This window comes from Elephas maximus, chromosome X, assembly GCF_024166365.1.
Source record: "Elephas maximus indicus isolate mEleMax1 chromosome X, mEleMax1 primary haplotype, whole genome shotgun sequence".
Lineage (NCBI taxonomy): Eukaryota > Metazoa > Chordata > Mammalia > Proboscidea > Elephantidae > Elephas > Elephas maximus.
In genome coordinates this window covers 122397788-122418034 of record NC_064846.1, presented here as the reverse complement: position 1 = coordinate 122418034, position 20247 = coordinate 122397788, and the positions used below count along the sequence as shown (strand labels likewise).

The 20247-nt window shown below is 52.8% G+C and overlaps 2 protein-coding genes across 5 annotated transcripts; one reads left to right on the top strand and one right to left on the bottom strand.

Moving 5' to 3' along the window:
* The first annotated feature begins 1546 nt into the window (after positions 1 to 1546).
* On the top strand, positions 1547 to 4555 carry PLP2 (proteolipid protein 2). The gene is made up of 5 exons (XM_049871925.1): positions 1547 to 1746; positions 2815 to 2976; positions 3078 to 3173; positions 3747 to 3837; positions 4138 to 4555. Exons 1-5 carry the CDS (start codon positions 1651 to 1653, stop codon positions 4158 to 4160), a joined length of 468 nt encoding a protein of 155 aa, XP_049727882.1. The 5' UTR covers positions 1547 to 1650; the 3' UTR covers positions 4161 to 4555.
* Positions 4556 to 4631: 76 nt separating this feature from the next.
* PRICKLE3 (prickle planar cell polarity protein 3) lies at positions 4632 to 16433 on the bottom strand. 4 transcript variants are annotated; one of them, XM_049871918.1, is made up of 9 exons: positions 16245 to 16433; positions 13947 to 14032; positions 12803 to 12891; positions 10096 to 10209; positions 9431 to 9568; positions 7481 to 7684; positions 7212 to 7398; positions 6115 to 6411; positions 4632 to 5336 (listed from the first exon to the last, which is right to left on the bottom strand). In XM_049871918.1, exons 2-9 carry the CDS (start codon positions 13954 to 13956, stop codon positions 4765 to 4767), a joined length of 1611 nt encoding a protein of 536 aa, XP_049727875.1. In that variant the 5' UTR covers positions 13957 to 14032; positions 16245 to 16433; the 3' UTR covers positions 4632 to 4764. The 4 variants fall into 4 exon arrangements, with proteins under 4 accessions (XP_049727875.1, XP_049727876.1, XP_049727872.1 ...); XM_049871919.1 differs by having other exon boundaries at positions 12803 to 12986; positions 16245 to 16363; XM_049871915.1 differs by lacking the exon at positions 16245 to 16433 and adding an exon at positions 15396 to 16177 and having other exon boundaries at positions 12803 to 12986.
* Between the last annotated feature and the right edge of the window lie 3814 nt (positions 16434 to 20247).

Genomic DNA, 20247 nt, shown 5'->3' with positions numbered 1-20247 from the left:
TGAATAAATAAAAGATAATTTCAGAGAGAAATGAGAGATATGAAGATAGCAAAAGAAGGTTATATTGGGGGAGGTAATGATTGGGAGTTTCCGGCCTCTTTTAACATATGACATTTGAGCTGGGACCTGAATGACCAGAATACAGAGGTATGAAGAGCTAGGGAAGGGCATTGACATCAACGAGAACAGCAAGTACAAAGGCCCTGAGGCAGCACCAAGCTTGTTCTGTTCCAGAAACTCAGGTATGTCCTCACAGAATTAGGAAGCACACATTCAGCACTGGAAAAATATGTTTCATCCCTTCCACCATCCAATCACTCAGCACCCTGGGCTTTGAGGGGCCCTGGATTGGGAGTGAGAGCAGGAAGCCCCTTGGGTTGAACAGTCTTGGCCTTCCAGCAATGATTTTCCCCACCTCAAATGAGAAACCAAAGTCCAGTCTGGAGAGCATGCCCCTAGGCACATCTCAGGGAATCTTGTTCTGCCTGACCAAGTGCAGTGTCAGATGCAGAAATTGAGGCTGGGCCAGGAGAAATTACTTGATCAAAGTAACACACTGCAAATGTCACCAGCATTATCACACCCCAGGAGCCATGCCCTCATCTTGCCAAGCCTTCAGCAATAAACCTGTGCTCCTTCCCCATCCCTCATCTAGATAGGGCTCAGCTGACAGCCCCTCCCCTAAGAACCAGGAAACTGAGACCCAGAATTTATGGCAAAGATATGCAGATCTAAGAACGGAGAATCAGATCCTGGGTCCCATGGGCTCTGACACTATTAATAATGTTCACAGCCATTTACTGAATGTTTGATACTAATCAGGCTATGTTCTCAGCTTTTACACACTCTCATTTCATCTCCCATCACTTCGAAGAGGTTTATCCCACATTCCACGATCTTTCAACTGCAATTCTGAAGTCCAAAAAGCTCTGGAAACCGACAGTTTTCCCACAAGTTTAGCATCATTTGGTTACAAAACCTGACCTGGCCTAACAAGGGACAACTTTCAGCCTTACTTACCTTACTTACTGTGAACGTTCATAACTTTCCTTGAGGAAAAAGAAACGTGTTCGCTTCCTTTTTTTTTTTTTTTAATGGGCAACTCTTGACCCCCTGAGAGTGTTAAATAGTATACTGTATATGCAGCAGGGAAACTTCCTCAAATTCGAAATATTCCAAATTCCGGAAACGTACCTAGCCCCGAGTCTTTCAGGTTTAATCTTGATCGTTTTTTACAGCTAAAGAAACTGAGTCACTCTCACAAAGTCAGATTCCACCGTTCTGAGTTGAGGCAGCCTCCAGCGCATTTGTCTACAAAAGGCGAAGGGTCTCGCGATTATCGCACCTGGTACTTCGAACTGCCAAGCCTCAAAGGCAGGAGCCCTTCAGAGATGGGGTGCCCCACGGCCTGTGCGCAAAGCGGGGAATATCCGTGCCGGGCGGGGCGAGGGGGCTTCCGGGGCGGCAGCCACCTGGCCCGGCCCCCTCCGGCCCCGCCCGCTTCGGCTCCGCGCAGTGATTCACTCCCTCCTTCTCCCCTGGGCCCCCTTCCCGGTCCGACGGCCGACACCACGGCTGGGTGTGCAGCGTCCTCGAAACTGCGAGCAAGCGAGTAGATCCCCTATATCCCCAGGGACTCCGGCTCACGCCATGGCGGACTCCGAGCGCCTCTCGGCACCCGGCTGTTGGATTGCCTGTACCAACTTTTCACGCACCCGAAAGGGAATTCTCCTGTTTGCTGAGATTGTGAGCGTCCTGGGCCAGGCTGGTGGGCAAACGTGGGGTGGGATGGCTGGACCACGCGGAGCCCTGCGGCCCTGTGTGAGGCAGGCACGTGGCCGGAGGTGCTCTGCAGTGGGGCGTGGGTGGGTGGGTTCCTGGTGGAGACCCAAAACTAGGGGAGCAGGGCGAGTTGTTGGAGTTTGGGAATGGTGTTCGGGAGTTCCTGGCCCACGGAATGAGGCGAGGGACCAAGAGAGCATATAGGGGACAGTGTGGTGGGGGCCCGCATGGACTCATCAAAGGGTTCTGGGGGGTTGGGAAGTGGTGGCCTCCAGTGGCAGGGCGTGGCGCGGCCTGGGCACTGGCGGGCGGGCTGGCAGCGCGCCCAGGGGCGGGGCTTGTTGGGGTGGGGCCCCTCGCGCTAGTTTCACAGGGGGAAGGCGCCCTGCCTTCCGCCGGTTTTTCCTCGTCCTTCTAGGACCCGGAAGGAGGTCTTTTAGCTCTCCGGGCCACTGGAGAGTCTGGGTTTCCCGCCCCCTCAAAGTGGACGCCGCCTTTGAGTCACTCGTAAAAGGGGTGCGGTGCCTTTTAACAGATCCCTGTTCCTCGGGTGTCACTCTCTCTGCTTCCAGAGGGGTTGCTGGGGAACCGCATATCCCCACCCTTCAGGGCCTTGAAGCTGGAGCCAGCAGTGCTCACAAAACACCTCACGGCGAGGACCCTCCCCTCATCCGTCCCTGCCCTAAAAGAGAAAAAAGGAGAAGCTGAGACACCCAATTCTACTCATAACTAGCTGGGTGACCTGATCAAGTCGCTTAACCTCTCTGTGCCTCAGTTTCCTCATTTATAAAATAGAGATACTGATAATACTAATAGTAGTACTAATACTACCCAACTTATTACGTTATTGTGATGATTAAGTGAGTTAATATTTGTAAAGCTCTTAGAATAATGCTTAGAACACAGTAAACACACAATTTAAGTGTTTAGCTCTTATTATTTGTCATCTTCTCAGCCCCGAGAGGCTTCTAAATTTGAGACCCCTCAGCCCTGAAAGTTTATCAAGGCCCCTTTCTGGTGTCATCCCTCCAGATATTGTGCCTGGTGATTCTGATCTGCTTTAGTGCCCCGGCAAACGGCCAAGCTTACTACTCCTCCCTGCCTGTGTTTGAGATGATCCTGGCCGCTGTCTTCTTTGTCATCTACATGTGTGACCTGCACACCAAGATACAGTTCATCAACTGGCCCTGGAGTGTGAGAAAGGGGCTGACTTTGGCTAGGCTGGGGAGGCACCAGGCAACTGGGATTATCAAGTGTGTTTTGGGCGTTTATGTCCCTCTTCTCTCTCCTCACAGGATTTCTTCCGAGCACTCATTGCTGCGATCCTCTTCCTGATCACTTCCATTATTGTCCTTGTTGAGAAAGGAAAGGCCTCCAAAATCATCGCTGGGGTAAAGGCAGGGCAGCAGCTCCAAGGCACAGGGAGAGGGGTTCACATTTCTAGGGCCCATTTCTGCCTCTACTTCTGGTAGAAAGTGTGTCACCCTTGGCAAGTCATGCTTGTCCTCAGGGCCTCAAGAGTCCATGCTACAGAAAAGTCTAACTCAAGCCCTGGTTTTGTGTACTCCCGGCTGCTCCTTAAGATCAGCCTTTGCTGTAAAGGAGTATCCCTTGTCTGACACAGGGACTTTTGTGGGAAGTACAAACAGGTGGCCCCTTTGTCAACACACTAGACTACCATCTGCTGGAACTTTGTCTCAATAAATGTAGTTTGGATGATGCCCCCTGCATGTAAGGCCAGGATGTGGCTGCCCTGTGTTGAGAGGTGCTAGGAGGAGGGAGAGTGGGGTAGAGTTCAGTCTCCAGGCCTTTTCCTGGGGCTCTCTGGTTTCCTAACCTGGGGCTTGATTCATCTACATGGGGCAATGATTGGAGGTGGTGGATACAAGGAGGTAAGAGGCTGAGTAGGCTGACCAGCCTAATCCATCCAATTACCCTCACTCCCATTCTCCCCTCACTCCCAGGTACTGGGCCTAATCAGTACGTGTCTCTTTGGCTATGATGCCTACATCACATTCCCCTTTCGGCAGCAAAGACATACAGCAGCCCCCACTGGTAAGTGTGTGTGTGGTGGGTGCTGAGGAGGTAGAAAGGGAAGGGGAGTGCTGAGGGGGCAGGAAAGGGAAAGGGGTCTCCCAAGGGCATGAATGCCAACTCTGTCCCTTACTGGTACTTATAGCTTTGGCCCAAGGCTTGTCCTTTCATCCCCCCAACCCCAGTGCCGTCGAGTCGATTCCGACTCATAGCGACCTATAGGACAGAGTAGAACTGCCCCCACATAGGCTTCAGTATAATTGTCTGTAAAATGGGCATATGGATCCAGCCAATGCTTTCTCTCTTTTCCTCACCCTGCAGACCCCGCAGATGGCCCGGTGTAGATGAACTCTCCTAATTTCTCTCTGCAACCTTCAAATAATGCCTCCATCTAATAAGTCCTCCCCACCCCCACAACAACATTCCCAGCCAGCCCCCAGTCCCCTATTGAGGTAAAAGGGCCTTTATAGGGAGAATTTGTCTTCCAGCCTGTCAATCAACCCTCTTGGTGTGGCCACATTTATGGGTGTGGCTACCTCCCCCTTTCCTTCTCCAGTATCCAAAGGGAGACATCAGTTCTGCCTGGACCATGCCCCACCTAAGTCACAAAATGAGTAGGGAAGGGCACGAGATTGTGACCCACTCCAGATCTCCTTGGTGGGGGGTTTCTATGGAGGGATAAATAAAAAAAGATGGTTAGAGAAAATATGATAATGAATAAATTAATCCTTTGATCAAATGTGGATAAATTTCAAGCATCAGGAGGGGGAAAATTTGGGGGGTGGTCTGGAGCAAGGAGGCAAAGAAGCCAGGCCTGTTTTACAACAAATATTAATTATTTCAATAATGCAAACACAAGGGAGGAAGGAAGGGGGCTTATGAGTCATGCTGGGGGTCCTCATCTGCACTGACTCAAAATGGACCCCCTCACCCAGGACTGCCTCAGTTTCAAGCCACTATACAGTTCTTGTCTCGGGCCTGGCGGGGAATCCGGGGGCGTGGGTCCCCGAGGGGCAGTGGGGGTGGGGAGTTGTCGGTCTCAGTTGTAGACTCCTGAGCCGACACAGGTCTGCACAGGTGTGGGGGTAGTGGGATGCGCTCCCCTAAGAAGAAGCCGTCGTCCTCTGAGGACTCAGAACTGGGGCTGGAGGGCGAGCTGGAGCAAGATCCTGAGTCCGACCCCGGTTCTAAGTCACATTGATGGTGTCTACGTCTGACCAGAAGGCGGCGGTGATGGTGGTGGTGTTGACGGCGGCGGTGGCTGGAGGTCCGGGGCGGCGGACTGCGTGGCCTGCGGCGTTGGGCTGGGGGCGCACTCAGGGTCCTCCGCGGGCCTCCCTCAGACACCAGAGGGTCGCGGAAGCTAACGCGCGGGGCACTCTGGCGCCCAAACGCATTGTCCTCCAGGCGCGGGTCTGGCTGGTGAGGTGGCTCGGGGGCACTTCGGAGCCCCAGCTCAGGCATGGAGTGGCGGTAGGGGGCCCCTCGCAGGAAACGGGTGGGCTCCTCAGGACCTGCAGCTGGAAAGGGAGAGACGGAGCGATTCCATGTGTCTGCCCTCCGCCGGTGCCCTCCGCGGGGAGGCCTGTGGAAGGGCCTTCTCTCCATTTCCCCCCCATCAGGACTGGGAAAGTGGGGATAAAACAAAAACAAAAAACTCCCGCTGCGGTCGAGTGCGACTCCTAGCGACCCTATAGGACAGAGTAGAGCTGCCCCATAGAGTTTTCAAGGAGCGCCTGGTGGATTCGAACTGCCGACCTTTTGCTTGGCAGCGGTAGCACTTAACCACTATGCCACCTCGGTTTCCGAAAGTGAGGAAAGGGGTCGAAAAAGAGCAGACAGGTGGGGGGGTCCTGGGGAGTACAATGCCTGGAGCAGACTCTGGGTGGAGAAGAGGAGGTTGGAAGTAAAAATGCGGGAGGAGGAGCAAGACTGAACCGATGTATGGGGCTGGGTCAGGGTATAGGGGAGTGGCCTCAGATGAAGAGGGGTGGGGCATAGGCGGGAGCAGACAAGTTTTGTGATAGAACAGGGATGGTTGAAGAAAGGAGAAGGAACTTGGGCTCAAGCAGGGACAAATTGTGGTAGAGGACAGGCCCGGTACAGAAGGCGGGTGGAACTAGGGCTCACGAAGCAGGTATAGTTTGGGCTGGAGACTGGGCCTGGAAAGGTACAGAGATGGAGCCTGGCCTGAGGTGGAGGCGGGCCAGGAATGCTGCTGGTGAAAGGTCTGGGGGAGTCAAGGGGAGGGTCCAGGGCTGAGGTGGGCCGGGACTGGACGCAGCCTCAGAAGCTCACCAGGCGCTGACTTGGTGCTGGTGCCTTTGGTTGCTGTCTCCGACGCCCCCTCGACAGCAGAGGAGGCTGTGGAGGCCGCGAGCGGTGTGGAGACCGTGCCTGCGCTCCAGCTGCGGCGGCCAGGCCCCGGAGCAGTGGGCTCTGACCGGAGGCTGCAGGCACGTGAGCAGAATATTAGCCCACAGCGGGGCAGGAAGGGGAGACCCAGAAGGGCCCGCCCGCAGCAACTGCAGCAGAAGCATCGGTCTGAGGCGTGCCAGTGCTGGCCCTCGTAAGCCATTTGGCCCTGGTCCAGGCCTGGAGGGCAAGAGGGTGAACACTGAGGCAGAGTCCCCAGGTACACCCTCACGCTCTCCCGAATGGGGCCTCTTTTGCAGGAGGAAGCGGGCGAATCAATCTGAGTGTGCCCCAGGACATCCCCCTTACCTCTCTGGAATAGGGCTTTTCTTGGTAGAAGTCAGAAAATCCAAGGTTTGGTCCTTACCCAGGATTCCTCATTCACTTTCTCTCCTCCCTTTCTTTCCCAGAGTGCCCTTCCCAGAAGACTAACCCTGGGTACGGGCGAGCATTGGACTCTAAGATGTGGGCCAGGCTTAGACATAAAGGGTAACTTCAAGTGGAAGGAGGGTAGAAGGCTGGACCTGAAGGCTGAGGCCTAGATGGGGAGCAGGGCTTAGAAGGTAGGGGTTGTCTTGGTAGTAAAAGACTGAGTCTGGGGTAGGGTGTGGCTTAGAAGGTAGGACCTAACCTAGCTGGCAAGAGTCTTAGAGAACAAGACATAGCTTAGGATAGCAGGAGATAGGCTTAGAGGGTAGGATGTGGTTGGGGGGTGGGGGCTGGGAAGTAGAGGGTATTCTGGAGGTAAGCCTAGATGTGTAGCTCATGGCCTAGTGTGGTGTAGGTGAGGTTTACAAAGTATGGCATAAGGCAGTATGTTGGGGGTGGGACTTGCAGTGAAGGGTTTAGGCCTATGGGGCTAGACTTAAGAGTATAGGGCATAATGAGAATGGGGCCTGGAGGATAGGAGAAATCCTGCTGGGGTGGGGATGTGGCCCAGCTATCCATCCATCCCTTTATCCAGTTACATGTTCACCCACCGATATGCTCCCCACAGCCATCACAGTACTCCGCGTGGCGGGCCTCGTAGCAGGTGCAGCAGTGGGGTCGGCTCTGACGCATGACATAGCGCTGCCCTCCTAGTGATGCTTCACACTCAAAGCAGCAGAAGTGACCCATGTGCCAGTGCCGGCCTTCGGCCTCTGTGCACTCAGGGGAGAAGATGATCTGGGGGTGCAGGCCATCTGTGACCGTCAGAAGGGTCTGCCCCTACCCCCTCCACCCCACCCCTGGGCAGGGAGGCACGCACCTCGTCACAGGCCTGGCAGCGTGGGCGCAGGCATTCAGCATGGTGGCGACCACAGTAGACCTTGCCAGCATGGTAGAAGTAGATGAGGTCCACAAGCAGCTCCCGGCACGTGGTACACACAAAGCACTGTGGGTGCCAGCAGGCACCCAGGCCTGCACGGCTGGCAAACACTGCGATGTCCCCACCTCCAATCTGCTTCCCACACTGCCAAATGACAGACACGGTCACCATTACCAAGAATGCCACACTTGAGCCTTCCCCATTGTGGTGAAATGAGTTCCTTTACGTGGCCTTTTGTCTTGGTTCTCTGGAAAAATATCTTGAGAGATTTTTCCCCTAAGCCTTGAGGAGTTACCTTTGTCTAGTTTTCTACCCCTTAGGGTTTGTTATTTGTGTCCAGCTTGATTGATATTTCCTGGTAAGCTGTAAACAAATTGTGGTTTGATGCTTTTTGTCTGGTCTTAGGCTGTAGTCTGCCCTGTGATTGGTATACACCTTGCAGGGATTGGTCAATACACTGTGCAGATGAAGCATCTGTGGCCTACTTAGAGGAAATTGGTCAGTTTGTGGCCCTGGTGGGAGGGCTGTGCCTTGAAATTGACAAGGAGTTTGTGCATGTAGGCAGCCATCCGCACAGAGGTTTTTCAGACAGGAAGCAGACAGAAACAGAAGGAAGAAAAAAGAGAGAAGAGAGAAAAGTAGAGAAAGAGGAGGCAAGGAACCTCCTAAAAGAGCTGTTACATGGGTCAAGGCTGTAACACTGAAGACAGTGATAGGCCTAGAAGGGGCCCAGCAGCAGAGTCAGTGATGACAGATGGCAGGGCCAAGAGGAACCTGTTATGAGAAGGCTGAGAGGAGGCCTGCACAGCAGAGAGGAGCTGAGAGAGCTGTCCTGCACTGAAGAAGAGAGACTTTGCCTACATGCTTCCTGATCCTGAGTTGTAGCCTGTTGATCCTGATCCTGAGTTGTACCCTGTTACTTCCTTAATAAACCATTTAACTGTAAGTATGGTCTGTGAGTTCTGTGTGGCATTGCAATGGATTATTAAACCCAGAAGAGAAGTAATAAATGCTGTGGAAGGGATGTCAGAATTAATAAACAGGATGGAGATGTGTCTGACCTCTACCTCATGGGAATCAGCTTTGAGATGATCCTGGTCATTATCCCCCTGAAGTTAGGTTCTGGCACGCTATTACTTTTACTCACATTTCACACCCATCTGCAGGCCTTTGTGACTGGCTGCTCCAGGAAGTAACTTTGAGACAGGCCCTACCCATTGTGGGGGACCATAGAGACAGTCTCCACCGACCAAGACCTTGGTGACAGACCTCACCTAACAGTAGGATCTGAGGACAGGTCCCACCCGCTGAGGGGACCTTGGAGACAAATTCCACCCACTATAGGGAAACCCTGGTGGCATAGTGGTTAAGTGCTACGGCTGCTAACCAAGAGGTCAGCAGTTCGAATCCACCAGGCACTCCTTGGAAACTCTATGGGGCAGTTCTGCTCTGTCCTATAGGGTTGCTATGAGTTGGAATTGACGGCAGTGGGTGATGGGGCTCTAGAGACAGGTTCTGCCACTGTGTGTCAGTTCTTAAGGGCAAGTTCCAACCATAGGAGGATCATAGAGATTGTCCATGGCCACGTCATTGCCTGGATTGGGGGAGGAAACCATAGACAAGGTACTACCTAGTAGGGCCTCCTTAGAGACAGACCTCAGCCAACAATGCGATCTGAAGAATAAGCCCCCACCTATCAGGAGTGCTTAGGGACAGTCCTTGCCCAAAAGGAGGCTTTGGGGGCAGACTCCATCCACCAGAGAATACCCTAGAGACACAACTAGGGCCTAAGTGGCAGGCCTCCTATCCTGAGGGCCTGGGAGATGGACTCTACACCCCAAGGCTTGGAGCAAAGGCACTGCTCACTTGCCTAGGCCCTTCATGGCTCACCTCCTCACAGATGGCCCCAGTGATGGTCACTGGAAAGATGCGCACGGTGCCACGTCCCAGATTCTCTCGCTTCCGCTGCTGGCTGAAGGCCCTGAGCTCTTTCTTTTCCTCCTCTTCCAGTGCTGTGCAGTATTGTGCCTGGGGAGAGTGGGGGTCTTCCAGGCTCCTCCTTTGATGCCTGCCCCCACCTTCTTCCGAATTTTATCCATTCTCAAAAAGTCTACTTCTAGGCCTTTGTTTAGGTGGTGCCTCCTTCCTGAAATAGCCACCACTTACTTCTTCCAAAGGAGCCTTGGTGGCACAGTGGTTAAAGCACTCAACTGCTAACTGAAAGGTTGGCCGTTCGAAACCACCAGCAGCTCCTCAGGAGAAAGATGTGGTAGTCTGCTTCCATAGAGATTTATAGCCTTGGAAACCCTATGGAGTCCCTATGAGTTGGAATCTACTCAATGGCAGTGGGTTTTGGATTTAAATACTTCTTCAAGGCTCATCTGTGGTTTTGCCAAGGAGTATCCCTTGATTGCCCCTGCCTGTCCAGACAATTCACCTCAATTCATTTCAGATCAGCTCGCCTATTCCTCCTAAGACCCTGCCCATTTCTTTCTAGCTGCCCTGCATTTGCCCAGGCTGTGCTCCCTAATGGCATTTCCTCTCTGTCTTCTTACCTCACTGTCGTGTGGTGGCAGCTGGTGTAGCAGCTGTTTGATCCTGTATTTCTCCCCAGAGCTGTTGATATAGGGAACCTTGTCCTCTGGGAGGCAGCTGAAAAATTGGTATACCTGGGAGGGCATGGGGGATAGAAGAAAGCAATTGAGACCATGGGTGAGTTGAGATGCAATTGATGGTGGGTCCCTACTTCTCTGAGAAAAAGTCATCAGAGGGAAACTTCTACTCACTCCCTCACCTTTTCTTCTTACATGTTAGATCATTTCTGTCAGGTCACAAATATGCTTAGAGTTCCTTCATATCTTGACTCCACTTCTCCCTCCAGCTGCTGCCCCATTTTTGTCCTTCCCTTTACAGATAAATTCCTCAAAAGAGTTGTCTGTATTTGCTGTCTCCACCTTCTCTTCTCACACTCTCTTCCTCTTTAAACATCAGTGCAAGTTCTATTTGTAAGCATTAAAAAAATATATATATATTTGTTGAGGTCCATTGGACATAACTTATTCATTCTTTCTCTTTTGACTTGAATGTTCACTGTGTAACTAAATTTGGGTACAAGCTGGAGAGAAAGTTTGAGGCTGGATCTACACTTAATCAGCAAAACACAGTACTCATAGTCCAAGTTTAAACTGTCTGCTGCCCAAGTCCTCTCCAAAGCCCTACTGACAGAAGCACTATTTAGGGAGGATTGTTGGAAGAGCATGTGGTCCCATCTATTACTTCATAAAAACCTATGGTTAATTTCTGCATTCAGTGGGACCCTCAGAACCATGCCTACATGCCCCTTGAAAGCATGGTTTTCACTGAGGTACAATTTTGTGTGTTAAGCTATGTGAATGAAACTACATTGAACTTACTGTAGGATTTTTGTTGAGGACATTATAATCTACATTTCTTAGTAGATGAAGCCCCACACAAGAAAATTCTCTTTGTTCTAAGTTCCAGGACTCCCATTCTCTCTTGACCCCAATCCCTTCAGGCTTCTACCCCCCTCCTCTGTGTCTGTCAAGGTCATTGTTCAGGTCTCAGTTCTCATCTGACTTGCCTGGACACAGCTGATTACTCCCTCTTCCTGGAAATACTTTCTTCCCTTGGCTCCTGGGACACCACGTGTTCCTGGTTTTCCTACCTTACTGGCTGCTCCTCCTCTGTCTCTTTTTTGGTTCCTTCTCAACTAGCTGACCCTTCAATGTGGGAGGCTCCTAGGGCCCAGTTCTTGGTCCTCTCCTTGTTTTTCTGTCTATACTTATTCTCTTGGGAATTGCATTCAACCTCATGGGTGTAAATACTATCTGTTGCTAATGACTCACAAATGCATATTTCCAGCCCTGTCCTCTCCCTTCAGTTCCAGTCAACATTGCCACTTAGATGTCTAGCAAGCATCTCAAACTCAAGATGCCTGAAACTAAACTTAAGGTCTTATCCCTTAAACTTGCTCCTGCCTTGGCTTTCCCCATATCAGTTAATGGCAACTCCATCCTTAGGGCCATCTTTTGACTCCTCTCTCTCTGACTGCCACAAGCAAATCCTCTAGCTCTACTTTCAAACTATTTCCAGAATCTGACCACTTCTCACTACTTCCATTGCCACCACCATCATCATTCACCTGGACTATTACAGTAGCTTCCTTCCTCCTCATTGGTCTCCCTACTTCCACTCTTGCCCCTACAGTCTATTTTACACTCAGCTGCCAGAAAGATCCTGTTAAATCATAAGACAGATCACATCCCTCCTCTGCTCACAACCCTCTTGTGGCTTACCCCTCATTCTGAGTAAAAGCCAAAGTCCTCTCCATGGCTCTCATCACCTCTCTGACCTCACCTGCAACCACTCTTCCCCCTCACTCACTCTGCTACAGCCTCATTCGTCTCCTCGCTGTTCCTCATACATGCACACTCTTACCTGGCATTGGCTATTCTATTTGCCTAGATAGCTCATACCCCAGGTATCTTCATGGTTCACTTCCTCACCTCCTGCGGGGAAGCTCAGACATCAAGTTCTCAGAGAGGCAAACTTGGGCACCCTATTTAATATTCTTGTCTCTCTTTTGCCCCACCCCCCCTTTCCCTTGCACCATCTGACATATATTTACAGGTTTCTTTATTAGCTGTTGTTCCCTTCTGGACTCTATCTTCTATGTAGGCAGAGATATTTTTTGTGTTTTGTTCACTGCTGTGTTCTCAATGCCTAGAACAGTGTCTGATGCACAGTAGGTGCTCAATAAATATTTGTTGAATGAAGGAATCAGTGGAGATGGGGTGAATGAAGTGCTAGGATAGAGCCTGAGGTCAGGGGCAGATTATCCAATAAGCAAGGTAAGCACGGGTTTACTTGTGCTTACTTACTAATTGTTTACTACAGATTAGTAAATAAGCACAAGTAAGCCCATGCTTACCTTGCTTATTGGATAATCCACTCCTGCCTGAGGTAAGGGGTAGAATAGAAGTGCGATGAACACGCCCTGAGGAACTGGTCTAGTGATCACTGAGTTTCCAGTGAAGTGTGAGGAGCTGACCACCCCTAGATCACAGAGGGGTCAGAAGGACCCTCAGTTTGACCACGAAGGTGGCACTTCCCAGAAACAGCATAACAGGTTCCCACCTGAGCGCATGCGTGTGTGTGTGCGTGTGTGTGCGTGTGTGTGTGTGTGTGTGTGTGTACCCACCCACTGGAGAACAAGAGAGAGGGTGGACAGTCCCTGGTCACCTGCTCAGGCTTGAGGCCCGGGGGCACCCACGCATACTCCTCAGAGGCACAGCCTGAGTCGTCGTCAGAGATGGAGTGGCGCCGGAAGTCTGAAATTAGCCGACACATGATGCGTTCCAGGTCCACAGGCACCGCATGCACCGCGTGCTCCTCCCGCGGGCATTTGCAGTGCTGGCAGATCTTTCTGAGGCAGTTGGAGTTGGGAGTCAGTTACTAACGGGGTTTCCCACCTGGATCCCTCTGCAGCCCAAGGGAGCCCAACTGAAGGACATGTACATGCGGATTATCACCAATCCAGGGTTCTGAGCCAGCACAGGGCTCTGGACCTGGGGAAGGGGCTGAGAGGGGGGTCTTGGCTGTGAGCCTATGGTCTGGCTTGTGCTAAGAGGCTGTGAGCGGCTTAGCTTCCAGCAGAGGGCAGGGCTCTGAACTCTGGGAGGGCTGTGAGCTTGAGGGCAGGATGTGAAGGGGTGGGGCTGTGGGGCCTAAGGGGCATCCATTGACCTTTGGGCTCCCGGTCTTGGGTCAGACTCTCCCCGGCAGCAGAATGAGCAGCGCAGGCTGCGAGACTGAGACTGGAGTTATAAATCTAGGGGCTTCCCCAGGACTGGCTCAGAATATTGTGGGGAACTTTCCCTAGAGGTGGGGCTGTAGCCTGTGATGAGGATCTGAACTTGTGAGCAGGGCTTTGAGCCTGTGGATAGGGCCCTGAGTCTGGGGTCTATGGGCTCTATCTGTGGTATTTCATCAGACTTTTTGGGTGCAGGACTCCAGTAGGAGGATAGGACACCGGGTCTGGGAGAGGAGGTCTGAACCTAAGGAGAGGTGTGGCTGGAGGTCGGTGGGGGGTGCTCTAAGCCTGAGTCTGAGGATCTTCCTAGGGATAGGACTCAGAATCTTGGGAAGACACTTCCGGGGGCGGTGCGGAGGGGGTGGAGGTGGAGGGGGAGTAGGGGGTGGGGCTCTCCTAGTAACAGGACTCCAGAATAAGCCAGGGTCCGAGATCTGAATTTGAGCTTTAGACTCTTTCCTGAACTGAGCTCCTTTCTTGAGCGGAGCTCAAGTCTAGGGGGTGGCCTAAGCCTCTGAGGGTTTCCCTGAGGGGCTGAGCTCTGACTAAGGCTGGGCCTAGGGGGTCACTTACCTCCAGCCATGCAGCAGAAAGCCAGGGCACTGCTCCCTGCAGGAGTTGCAGGGCTGGCCACGGTCTGGGTCCTCTGTTTCTGGAGGCTGTAGTGGGCGGAGGCAGACGCGGGGAGGGAGAAGTCAACACCTGCCTCTCCACTAAAGAGCCCCGGACCACACGCTGGGGCCTGTCCTACCAGAGCAGCGCTGGGCAGGCTGGGACAGCGCCCGGAGCGCGGGGGAGGGGGACACGACCGAGGCAGAGGCGGGGCAGCTGAGACCACCTCCCTGTATGCCTATTTCTCAGGCAATTCTCTTCCCCAGGCCGACCTACGATCCTTTTACCCAGCTTCGGACCCCTCTAGGCCTCAAACACCTGCCCCAGAATTCGGAGTACTCTCCCCACCAGAGCACAGTCCCTAATCAGGATGTCCCCTCCCAGGCCTCATCCATGGCCCCTCCCCAACCATGAGGCCAGCAACACTCAATTTCCACGACTTAGGAGTCTGGAACCCCACTCCTCCCTGGGATCCCCACATGATACCAGCCCGTCCCTTCAGGAGCTCAAAAATCAAAACAACCAAACTGGGTGCCGTCGAATGGGTTCTGACTCATAGCAACCCTATAGGACACAGTAGAACTGCTCCATAGGGTTTCCAAGGAGCGGCTGGTGGATTCCAACTGCCGACCTTTTGGTTAGCAGCCATAGCTCTTAACCACAGCGCCACCCTCAGGAGCCCCAATTACCTGTTCTGGCCAGAAACTCTTCTTCAAAAACCTGGCTTCATCCACTCATCACCAAGGAACTGGGAACCCTCACCCCGGGGCCTCTGGAGGCCCCCGTTCCATTCAAAGCCTCCATCCCAAGAAGCCTTGGCCCTCAGTCCTCAGATTCTAGGACTATTCACTCTTTCACTGTACCACCAAACCCAGACCCCCCCTTCCCCAGTCAGAGACCCCCTCCAAAGGAACAGAGACCCTCCTATCTATGAAGTCAAAAGCTCCCCGCTCAGGAGGAAGCCCTCTTCCCTCAAATCCCAGTCTCTAAACCTTCAGTATTCGGACACCCCAAAAAGTAGGACTCCACTCTTCAGTGTATGTTCCCCCAAGGAACAGGGAGCCTCTTCCCTCAGAAGCTCAGGAGATCCCTGCTCAACCCAGGACCACAGGACCCAATCTTTTGACCCTCAGAATCCCCTCCCATAATTCACTCAAGTGGGGAGCACACCAGCTCTCAGGGGTGCTGATAAAGGTGAGTGGAGAAGGGATTAGAGAGCATGGGCCACCAGATCTAGAAGTTCCTCCACCCACACGCCTCGAGCAACTCCAGCCCCTCGGGTCTGGAAATCCTGGGGTTGGGGGTTCCAATGACGCTTCATAGAACACCTCCTCGATATCCCTATCCCTTGCGCCCTTGCCTGGGCCTCAGTTTACCCCGGCCCCTACCGCTGCCCTGAGTACCGCTCACCGCGCGCCCGGAGCGTCGCCTCCGGGACCCACGCACGAACATGGCGCGCCCAGGTAGGGTCAGGCCAGACCAGGTCAGGCTAATGGAATCCTCGCGTCTGTCAGGCCACGGCGCGTCCGGCCGGGCAGCTCGGTTCCGTAAACTTGATACCAGCTTGGGAGGAGCGCACCTCGCAGGGCCCGCCCCCGGGCCTGTTGTCTCTCCCCAGCCAAGGCGCCCCATGCCTAAAGGTGAGAGGCACGCAGCCCAGGAGTGCGATACCTGAAAACCCCCTTCCCTCCCGCCCCGGGCCAGAGCCGGGCATCAGAAGACACAGGCCCCAGAACCTCAATGTGCCGCGGGTCTTCTCACTGGGCTTTCTAAGGATTGAGAACTCGGTAGAGTGTGTACGGATGGCGGGGGGGCCTTGGAGGCGGCGACCTGACTGGAAGGGGTGGAGCACTAGGGTATTTATATTGACACTTCGTGTCGATTTATCGTGAATGTTTATTTGGGGGATCTGAGTGATGGGTTAAAGACACCTCTTGGCCTCCTCCCCATTGGTGATGTTCTGAGGGTCTCTTTCCCCCAGGTGAATGCTGCAAGAATGATCCCCAGCCCCATCCTCAGCCCCAATTGGTGCTCCCTTGCCTTTATCACAAAACTAGGTTTTATATCCCCGCTCTCATTCCCCTCCCAGTACCAAGATTATTTGAGATTATAGGGAAGGGGCTAATGTCATCGGCCAAGTTCCCAGGCCCTCTTCCCCGCCCTCTCCCTGTCCTTAGAACCTCAACTGTCATGCCCCCTAAGTCCCGAGAAGATCTTAAAGACTCCTCTTCACTGCCCCCATTTTTCCCTCTCCAGTACCCGGTTCTCTGAGTTTAGTCCCAGAGCTGGGAGTCCCTCCTCCGCGCTCTCAGGCTTTACTGTGCCTCCGGGCTGGGAGGAGGGGATTTCCGGGCCGAAGTTAAAACTCCGGCGCTCGGGACCGGTCTCTATTTAGGCACGGCGGCGAGCGCCAGTGGTCAGCCGGATCTTTAATCATGGCGCCGCGGACCCTCCTCCTCCCACCATTACACATAGTCCAGTCACTTCCCGCCCTTCCTTGCCCCAGGGAGGAGTCGGGAAGTGTGACAGGAATGAGGTAATCAACGAGTGACTCACTCCGGTGCCCCGCCTCCCAGCCTTGCTGCTTAGTCGGTCTCCCGGTTTTCCAGCTGGGGTGGAGGCAAGGAAATGGAGAGATAGTCCAAACCAAAAACCAAACCCAGTGCTGTCGAGTCGATTCGGACTCATAGCGACCCTATAGGACAGAGTAGAACTGCCGCATAGGGTTTCCAAAGAACGCCCGGCGGATTCGAACTGCCGAGCCTTTGGTTCGCAGAGAGATAGTAGGGTCTGAAGAATACGGAAGAGGGGTAGGGTGAGGTATCCCTGTGAAGTGTGGGTGTCCTATTCGGACCTCTTGGAGATTTGAGGGCAGGGCTCTATAGGGGTCGGGAAGAGGCGGGGCTAAAGTACCAGAATTTGAACCAAGCCCTTGAGACACCGGATTCGATGGCCAGGAATGGGGGCTGTGGGCAGGGCTACTCAGCGCATAACTTAGATGGGTATTGAGGCTTCGCAGAGGGTGGGGCTTGGCATCACATTCTGGGAGGGGCCTAAAATGGTGGGGCAACTGGAAAGGCGTCTAGTGTGTCAGAGGCAGAGCTTCTTCTTGCCTCCTCTCCCCCATCTCTTCCCTTGTCCCCCATCAAAAAAGGCACACTGAGAAGTCAGAGCCGGCTTGACTAGGTGGTTGAGGAGTTTATTTAGGGAAGGAGAATTAACCATATTTGTTCTTTCTGGGGGAGGGGTCTCAGAACAATACTGAAGGGTGTGGGGGAGGGGGAAAGGTATGGGTCTGGAGGGAAGGGAGGGGCCACGGCCAGACGAAATGGCAACACATGATCACAGGCACTACCGATATCACAGACACAGCAGAGGGTGCAGGATAGGGGCTCCAGACCGGGCCTCCAGTCACCCCCGAGACTCGGGGGTGAGGGGTGGAGGGAGGGAGGAAGAGGGAAGGAGAAAGAGAATTGGGTGGGCTGGCCCCACAGACCTATTGGCTGTGTCCTTTGATTTCCTAGCTGTCCTGTTGTGGGACAGGGTGTGGGGGTGCCTCTCTCTAGATCCCACCCTTCACCCTCCAACCCATACCTGTCAGCTCTCCCCAGGCTACTCCTGCTCACAGACTTGCCCAGGGCATTATCCCTAGACTTGACTAGGGGCATCCCCCCCCCCCAACAAAACACATCCCGCACCTCCTCCCTTACTGCCCGAGCCCGCTGGCTTTAAAATATATTTTTCACCACCCCACTGGGGGGTCTGCCCCTTCTGAAACCAACATCCATGCCCCACTCTAAACCCCTGTCCATCTAGACCATGACCTCACCCCAAGTGTGTGTGGCCCCTTCCTGAATTCCACTTCTTGCCTTGCTCTAGATCTGCCCCCTTTAGAATCAAGTTCAGCCTGGTGTATGTTCCAAGCCACACTCCTACCATAGACTATGGTCCCAATCCAAGTCCTCCCTACGCTGGAGCCTCGCCTACTGCTGGCTCAAGCCCTACCTCTCTAGAACCTCTCCCTCAGACTTCTTCCCAGCCATGTTCCTGAGCCCCAAGTCACACCCTTCCATTGAACCAAGTCCTACTCTAAAGCCCCACCCCTTCTCAAACCACACCTTCAGACTCCTTCCAAGCCCAGCCACCAGAATGCTCTAGGGTGCCCCTCTTTTTAGACTCCAGTGTATCTAGAACCCAGATCCCCTGCTAACTAGTCCCCTCCCCTCCAGAGCTTCCCTCCAAGACCACCCTTGGGTCCCAAGCTGTCCTCTCCACGCCAAGCCCCCACCCCAATCTCTGCCTTTCTTCCACTCTCAGGGTTGCATTTCCCCTAATGGCCCCTGTCCAGGCATTGCTGGAAGAACGAAGGCCAGAGTTGGGAGAAAGGGAGGGAGAGAGAGGAGAGAGTCTGAAGTCACACCCACCCTCCCCACACAGCTGAGGTCTGTCCTCTCCTTGTCCCCTTCCAGAGTCCCCCAACCTCAGGGGACAGGGTTGGGAAGCAGAGAGGGGCTGAGGAATACAGGGGAAAGGGCAGGGTTAAGAGAGGGGCCCACTCAAGACTGGGCCCCTAATGCATGGGGAGGAGTAGAGCGAGGGCAGGGCTCAGACAGATAAATAGGTATCTATCTATCTATATAAACAGCAAAGACAGAGTCTCCTAACTTGAGGGGAGGAGACCTGGGATGTGGGGTGGGGAGCGGGGCAGGCCTTCTCCTGAACTCTTGCCCATCTATGGGTCCTCCTGGGTTGTACTGACCTGTGAAGATAAAAGAAACAGAAAGGAGAGACCGTCCAGACACAGGTGGTACCCTCAGAGAGAGGTTAGGCCGCACTCTACCTGACATGCCTTTTCTTCCTTTCTTCCCCCTTCACTCATATCCCTGTGACTTCATCCCAGCTGCCCCTACTGGGAAGATATCCCTGATCTTGCCCTCAATGGGCAAGGTGGTCCCCTCTCAACAACAAAAAAAAACTCCATTAATAGTACTGTTCTAACCATTTATGATAAACTAAATTGAACAAATGTCCCTGTTTTGGGGGAGCTTACATTGTAGCAGGGGGAGACAGACTTCAAACAATGAACATGATGCATAAGTGAATTATCTAGTATGACATAAGGAGATAATAAGTGACATGGAAAAAATGAAAAGTCAAATAGGGTAAGCAGGATTAGGAGTTGCCAACACGGGAAGGTTGCTACATTAAATAGGAATGGTCAGGGAAGAGGTCATGGAGATTTGAATAAAGACTCGAGGTGAGGGTATAAGCCACACAGATGGATGAGGGGTGCAGAGAGAGTATTCCAGGCAGGGGGAACAACCAGTGCAAAAGTCCATGGGTGGGACCATGTCTAGTGTGTTTGAAGAACAGCAAGGAGGCCAGAGCGGCTAAAGTGGAGTGACTGACAGGGAGAGTGGTAGAAGGTGAGGTCAGAGAGGTAGGTAATGGGGCCTTGTGGACCAGGTTGTGAGCACTTTAGCTTTGATTCTGGATGAGGTGTGAGCAGTGGGAGGGTTTTGAGCAGCTAAGAGTAAAATGTTTTATGCCATGTTGTTTCTTAACATTAATAAATAAATGTTTCTTAACATTAATAGTGCTTTAAGTGAAGGATGTACAACATGAATAAGGCATGGTCACATCCCCTAGTCTAGTGGGGGAGATAGTCAACAAACATATAACTAATAATTGAAGGTTGTGATAAAGAAAAGCACAGGGATAACTTTTAGACAGGGTAGTCAGGCAAGACCTCTCTGAGTAAGTGACCAAAAGGATGAGAATGTGCTGGCCAGGTAAGGTTATCAGTGTATGTAGGTGTTAAACTCCAGGCAAAGAAAGAATCAAGTACAAAGTCCCTGAAGTTGGACTGTTCCTGGCATGCTTGAGAACAATGAAGTGGCCAGTGTGGCTGGCTGGAGCAGAGTGAGTGAGGGGAAGAGTGTAGGATGTGGTCAGAAAAGTAACTACAACAAGGACTTTGGCTTTTAATCTGAGAAAGTTGGGGGTTATGGCAGAGTTCTAAGCAGAGAACACTCCTGGCCTGATTTAGGATTTAGCAAAATCTCTCTGGACGCTGTGAGCAAAACAGTCAGTGGAGGTGTGTGTGTAGATCTAGGGGAGAAATGATAATGAGAAGTGGGAGAATTATAGATCTATTTTGAAGGTACAGCCAGCAGTATTTTTTTTTTGATGAATTAGATGTGGGATGCCTAATAAACTCCTCCCTGCCCTTTCCATCCTGGCCAACCCAATGCCAGAAACT

Coding starts and splice junctions, on each gene's coding strand:
- PLP2 (XM_049871925.1), top strand. CDS start 1,651: ATGGCGGACTCCGAGCGCCTCTCGGCACCCGGCTGTTGGATTGCCTGT. Junction 1,747..2,814: donor TTCTCCTGTTTGCTGAGATT/GTGAGCGTCCTG, acceptor TCATCCCTCCAG/ATATTGTGCCTGGTGATTCT. Junction 3,174..3,746: donor CCTCCAAAATCATCGCTGGG/GTAAAGGCAGGG, acceptor CCTCACTCCCAG/GTACTGGGCCTAATCAGTAC.
- PRICKLE3 (XM_049871915.1), bottom strand. CDS start 15,617: ATGGGGCGCCTTGGCTGGGGAGAGACAACAGGCCCGGGGGCGGGCCCT. Junction 12,987..13,946: donor TTTCTGCTGCATGGCTGGAG/GTAAGTGACCCC, acceptor CAACTGCCTCAG/AAAGATCTGCCAGCACTGCA. Junction 7,399..7,480: donor GCTGCCAGGCCTGTGACGAG/GTGCGTGCCTCC, acceptor CTGCACCCCCAG/ATCATCTTCTCCCCTGAGTG.